The sequence below is a fragment of the Macrobrachium rosenbergii genome, chromosome 16 (assembly GCF_040412425.1).
Source record: "Macrobrachium rosenbergii isolate ZJJX-2024 chromosome 16, ASM4041242v1, whole genome shotgun sequence".
Lineage (NCBI taxonomy): Eukaryota > Metazoa > Arthropoda > Malacostraca > Decapoda > Palaemonidae > Macrobrachium > Macrobrachium rosenbergii.
Window position 1 is genome coordinate 60891978 of NC_089756.1, and position 7500 is coordinate 60899477.

Here is a 7500-nt window from a genome sequence, read left to right on the forward strand (position 1 = left end):
AAGTGCAAGTAAGTGTAGACGTGTTAACTTCTGGGTGACATTTTCATCACATACCTTCTTGCCCAACCTCAGAGATATGCTTGTTTTGCACATGCGCCATGTAGCCCAGGACAGAAAAGATAACAAAACCGGCCAGAAAGCTCGTCAGGCAGTTGATGGTTGATGTAAGAAGTGCGTCCCTGAAAAAAAAAAGAAAAGAAAACATACAAAGTTGACACTAACGTTCATAACGAAGGCAGTTACTTGGAAAAGGAATCTAATTTATGCGAACCTGGTTCGTATCTCTCTCCAGCTAAAGTGCTCGAGGTGTACGGTTTCTAGCGATGAAGTCTCGAGGGTCACATACTAACGAAGTCGGTGTCACTTGCCGTGCTAAAGATGTTGCTTATCTAATGGGCTCCCCGATTCTCAAGCCGAAACATCTTCATATGTATTTGCCAGAATGCTCTCTCTCTCTCTCCTCCCTCTTTCTCTCTCTCTCTCTCTCTCTCTCTCTCTCTCTCTCTCTCTCTCTCTCTCTCTCTCTCCTCTTTTAAAAGCCCCCTGTGCTCTAAACATGGAATCAAACAAATTAGTCCGATATCAGTCATCAAGGACATTCATCTGCCATCCGTAATTCATCAAGCAAAATATTATATGCGTGAAGGCAGCTCGCAAACAGTACTTAAAACGACTGACTATGAACAGAAGCAGAATGTTTCCTTTATTTCGTGTGATTGGGTCCTAAATATTGTGTTCATGTTCGAGTGACTTCTAAGCATATCTCAGAAAGTTTCGTTTCGAACTACCTTGACTGAATATGCACAGATACGTCCTCTCATAAAATATTGCGCTCTTGAATTCCTTCTACAAAATGTAACCACACAATAAGGTTTTTATAATCAGTATATGGATAAGGCATAAATACTATTTGGATTTGAGGTTATCTTCTAATTGGAATGCAGGAAGTTGCCAAATGCATCAAGATAACAACACCACAACTTAGAATAAAGGGCTGCCTCTCCGGGGACACCTCTCCCAGGGTGAGATGGCTAGTAAATGAAGTATTAAATCTCAGAGGTCCTTTGTAGTAACCTGGAATCACTTCGAAATTGCTGAACTTTGCAAAAATTTTTATATCTTCAAAAGTTCATCATAAAAACTCGTAAGAATAAATCGCATCACAGCCAATTCTAAAACTCAGCTCGGTTAACAAAATGAGGTACAATTATCAAAGGACTCTGATTAACGAATGCAAGCAGTCCGTCACATCGTTTTTCAACGTTGTAAAAAAAAACAACGAACATCCTAAGGTCATTAATGGTAATTAAGAAATTGCATCTGCATATGGACAGTGGAGCAACGCAGCAACAGCAAAGGTACCGCAAATTTCGTAAGTAATCGTGAAAGTTACGCGAACCTTACGAACTGAGTTGTTTTTCGACAAACCCCGCACCGCAGTTGCCTTACAACGACTCAAGTCCTCCCATTTCCCTCTGTATGGCGTAATGCATATGCAGGGGCCTACTGCATTGCACCAAAGGCGTAAAATCTTGACGAACAGAATAGGAATTCCATTCTTACAGATGCGGGGGAGGGTGGGTAACCAGCATTCCTCACATATCTCTATGTAGTTCACAAATGCCAATCATGTACGTACATCGGCGAAACGGAGACATTTATGGGTCTCAGGAAGAGAAATATGAAATGCTATATCAAACTGGACTAAGCTGATTTTCTTATTTACAGTCATGGCATCAAATGTTTCCTTAATCATCTTCATGTTTCTCCGTCGCAACTGTCCACTAATCACCGCCGGACAACGACTTGTCTGTGCAGCATATATATACTGTACATATTTTCATGATTCTTCTACTGATAATTTGCTGTCCTTTTGTCAGTCATTATTTGGGCTCGATCTGTGCGACGAAATGCAGCCTTGTCTGGGGGCCTCTTAGATGGTCATGCTCCTTTTCTAAGCCAAATAAACCTTCAGTTTTATGCATTGTAAAATATAAACAAAATTAAATTCTAGAAATTATTTATATGCTGGATATAGATTTATAGTGAAGGAGAAATTCCTGAGAAAACAATGTACAACTCGAACTTCAGAAGATACATAGGAATTCCATTTCTACAGTTAATAATTTTTTTTAGATGCAGAAATGACAAGCACGGAGCACTGCTTTATATGAACCCTACATAACTTCTAAATAAGAACTCTCGTTTAAATAGGACAAATTGTTTCATGTTTGGAGTATTTCACACGTACTGTTTTCTTAAATGAAGCCAAAGCAAAGCTCAGCACATCATATATAACTGCCAGGAAGGGCTCCTTTCTTAAGGAATATAAAATACCTTGAAAGAGAGAGAGAAGAGAGAGAGAGAGAGAGAGAGAGAGAGAGAGAGAGAGAACATAGCACGTAGAAGATATTCATCCAAATTACAAAATATCTAAAACGTCAAAATCAGGTTCCGGAGCAACTAGAATTGTCCGTCGTATGACCTATCAGTAGCGCAGCAAACACCCTCCCCCATTTTTCACTCTCTTTCGAGCAGCCAAATGCCTCGTGGAAACTCCTTTCAAGAAGTGTGTGCCAAAGGAAGGCTTCGTTGAATCGGCAACATTCTGAGGAGGAAAGAGGCGTCTCCTTAACCATTTGTCGAGGGAGAAAGTGGGTGAGAGAAAGAGGCAAGAGGACGAGGAGGGAAAAATAACGCATGTTCTTTTCTCTCTTCTCTGAGGGAATAATAAGACGACATGTTATTATTATAATGTATCCCTACAATCACGAGAGAGAGAGAGAGAGAGAGAGAGAGAGAGAGAGAGAGAGGGTGCTCCATGGCAGCGGCACTTCTCGCTTGCCCCCGAATGATGGAACGTGGCTTATTGGTCTCATTTTGCCACCGACTGTGATAGGGCAGAAGGAGAGCGGCAAGAGTTTGCACGGTTGGGAGAGGAGCAGGAGAATAAACGAGGAATCAGAAAGGGTTACACACGGACAAAAAAGGACGGGAAAGGAAAAAGGGCAAAGGGAGTGACAGCAACTGCAGATTTCAACGATTAATAACAATGTTACTACTACTACTACCACTACTATTACTACTTGTAGTGGTAATAGTGAAAGTAGCAGTAGTGAACTGTTATTCAGTCTAATATTAGATATAAATATTCTGCATACTATATTTGTATAGTATACTTATATATAAACACCTCGGGCTATTAATACTAATTCCGCTATCTAAATACAACAGAGCTACACATATGACATCAAGCGTTAAAGAATAGCTTGTAAATATACTACTACTACTACTACTACTACTACTACTACTACTACTACTACTACTAATAATAATAATAATAATAATAATAATAATAATTGTTATTATTATTATTATTATAAAGATGGAGAACGAGGTACTAGTTTGTTTTCATTTGGAACTGTAACTAATACGGACTCCGAAATAGGTCGGGGGTTTAACAGGTGGAAGGAGGACTGCGGAATCTAAAGGGTTTAATTTGTTCAGTTCGATATATGAAGAGTAATATATCTTTGCAGGTTTCTGAGTTAATAATAAACGTATCTCACTGCAATGAAGGACTCATCTTCCTCAACCGTCAGACGTCTTTTCAGTCTCACAGAATGTTACAAAGAAGAGCCTTTAATTAAGGAAGTCAGCGACAGTGACGTACTCCAAGTTAACCCTTTTCATCGGCAATGTACGGTTTTGCCGACAAGCGTTCAGTACAGCGCACATCGGCAAAACAAAATAAACCCCTTCAACCACAATGCCTGCTTACAGAATGAAATAAACAATTGCCAGCTACAATACATAACTACATAATACAATAAAAAAAAGTCACGGACAATGCGGAACTGCTGTACGTAATGAACGATCGTAGTGGCAATACGCATTTGCAGAATAAATAAATTACCCTTAGAAACAATGAAACCGCAAAACAAAGTTAAGTACAGCTGTAGAATAATCAACGAATATTCTGTTTCAAATCCTCAAAGGTCTACAGTAATTTCATTAAGGAACCAAGAAGGTGGATGGAGGTAAGTGACCATAGGATATGCTGTCAAACCAACTTTTCTGGTAAGTGGTAAGATGATGGATAGGGGATCGATCCTACATATACCAGGACCGGAAGATGTTTCCTTAAAGGATGAGAAGTATATGGGAAAGGCGTATGACTCCTTTCAGAGTGGCAATAGCTTTTTCCTCTTAAATATTTCTTTTTTCAGTCAGTTGGACTACAAAGCTTTGTTTCTCTTCTGAGACTGATTCTTATCCTTCCTGGCTTCTTTCAGTAATTCAGGGACTCGCTGTCATAAACTTTCCTTCTTACTGATGAGCATAGTAACGATTAGAGGGGCGTTCAGTTCTTCCTGTGATATTTTCTGCTTCCTTTAACGCCACAGATTTAATCTGCTCTAGAAACAAATTCTCGACAGGCAAAGTGTCAGATTAATCTACAGCAGCAACCACGAGTATTCATTCCCGAGCAGTTTTCTGATGATGGAAAATAGCAGGAGCTAAATATTTGTTCGGCAAATGACCTGACTTTTAGTTGATGTAAATTTTCTTATGCGCTCATCGGTCGGAATAAGGGGTGGGTGGGTGAGAGGAGGGGTGGGGTTGAGTGCAAGAGATGCATTTTCATCTCCAACAGCACCGTCCCTTTATCTTTGCTGCAGTGCTGGCTCAGTCGAACTCGAAACGGACCTGTCTGTTTTTAATCCTGAATTTCGTTTCAAGGAACTTTTGCATTCTTGCCAGAAGCTATGAATTGATTTCGCTTTCCCTCACTCTCTCTCTCTCTCTCTCTCTCTCTCTCTCTCTCTCTCTCACTACTGAGGCGGCCATTACACAAATGGAGGTTTATATTCCTTCTTTTCAATAACGATCTTAAACTAAACTCTAACCTCACAATGCTTTTCTCATATATATATATATATATATATATATATATATATATATATATATATATATATATATATATATATATATATATATACATATACACACACACATATCTATATATTTATATACTTCTGACTCACCACGGGACCGACCCCTGGTCTTCCGAGAGAGTTTCCAAAGGATTAGCAATTCGGAATCAAAGGTCATAAAATGAGTTGGAACCTAAGTACCACGTACCTGAGGTTTTCCTGGGCAGGCGCCTGGCGCCCAACATACCTGCGAATTTTACCCAACTCCCCGACCCATCAGCGCTCGAATTGCTAACATTTTATTCGACTTACCCCTTTTACAGTGAGATATGATGGCAATAACACATGGAAACGTGTTTCACAGAAATAAATTTCTGACTGACCACGGGACCGAACTCCTGGAAAAACCTCAGGTACATAGTACTCAGGTTCCAACTCCTTTTATGACCCTCGTGTCCGAATTGCTAACGCCCTGGACCCTCACTCGAAAGACCTGGGTTCGGTCCTGTGGTGAATCAGCTATTCAGTGAAACACGTTTCCATGTGTTCATTTCAAATATATATATACATATATGTATATATATATAATTTAATATATATATATATATATATATATATATATATATATATATATATATATATATATATATATATATATATATATATATATATATATATATATATATATATATATATATATATATATATATATATATGATAAAGTGCAGATCGGTCCTCTCCTCCCCATTTCTCTCTCCCTTTTCTCTCTGTAGCATACAGTACCGTGGCCTTCGCCATTCGCCATATGTGAAAACGGAAACACATTAGGTGGTGGTCGCCCAACACAATACTTATCAACAAAGAGAAGACGTTGTAGCTAAAAACAATTACCAGCAGTTGTACAAAATTATAAAGATGTCAGTAACATTTGTTAATAGGGGCTCCCTTTCTTTTTCCGTTCATACTACCGTGGCCTTCTCATCTCTCATATGTCACATTAGGTGGTCTCACAATATATATATATATATAAAAACAATATACAAAATTATAAAGACATCAGTATATAGGGCTTTTCGTTTTTCCGTTATATATATATATATATATATATATATATATATATATATATATATATATATATATGAACCTTAAACCATATATTTTTTTCATGGGTATTTTTGCCCGCTGAAATATTTGACCTTTTGGGAGCACTCCTCAGAATGGGACACGTACCAAAGGTTAAAAACTACAATATGATGAAAGATCTTTTTCATTGCACGCAGTCTTTCATAGACTGTACATCAAAAACAAATTAAGAGTCAGACGGCTTTAAACAATAAAGTTACGCTGTTGCAGAGGAAGGTATGGCAGATGCAGCAATATTGCATGTGGGCAATTTGCAAGTTGATTGAAAATTAAGTCATTGAAGGACATATTAACATTTGCATTCCTATAATTCTGTTGTAAGGTTTGCTACGCCTATTTACAAAATAATCTTAGGAATAACTTTTCGTGATGTTAAAGGACAAGTTGCTCTTACATACATACACATATGAATATATATATATATATATATATATATATATATATATATATATATATATATATATATATATATATATATATATATATATATATATATATATATATATATAATATTTGTGTATGTACATTATACATATATGCTAGATAGAACTAATATCAGAGGAATTTTAAAGGGATACAAAATATAAACAGAGTATATGGCCATTCTCAAACAGTTTCTTGAAAGCGCTATAGTGTAAAGGGAAAGATCTCACATTAAGTTATTCCACTTTTCCTGTGGCCATGTGCTCGGATTATATCTATCTGCTTCTCTTTCTGATATATATATACATATATATACTGTATATATATATATAAAATATATATATATATATATATATATATATATATATATATATATATATATATATATATATATATATATATATATATATATATAAATATATAAATATATATATATTTTTGTCACTTTTTGGATACGGTTGTCACTACAAAGCCTCAAATCCAAATGCAAGACTATGAAGTAATTCTGATGTCCGTAGCAGGATCGAAACTGCCTCCAAAATATTACAACGAAGTCACGTTGCAGACGTGACCACGAGTAGGTGGTCAGATCGGCAACGTGACCTCGTTCTGATACTTTGGATGCTGGTTCGAATCCTCCATGGACATCAGAATTACTTCATAGTCTTACATTTGTCTTTGAGGCTTTGTAGTGACAAATGTATCCAAAAAGTGTGAAGAATCCAAGGAGTTAAGAGGACACTGTGGTTATTACAGTTACACACACACAGACACATATATACATTTAGTTTATATATATATATATATATATATATATATATATATATATATATATATATATATATATATATATATATAATATATATATATATATATATATATATATATATATATATATATATATATATATATATATATATATATATCAATATATATATCAATATATATATATATATATATATATATATATATATATATATATATATATATATATATA

The 7500-nt window shown here is 36.0% G+C and overlaps 1 protein-coding gene across 1 annotated transcript in view; it reads right to left on the bottom strand.

The window, feature by feature from the left end:
• The window catches only part of SerT (Serotonin transporter), a 419533-nt gene that overhangs the window by 20887 nt on the left and 391146 nt on the right, over positions 1-7500 (bottom strand). Inside the window, exon 9 of the mRNA XM_067119203.1 lies at positions 55-179. Within this exon, the coding sequence (XP_066975304.1) occupies positions 55-179 (125 nt within the window). The remainder of the gene's footprint in view (positions 1-54; positions 180-7500) is intronic.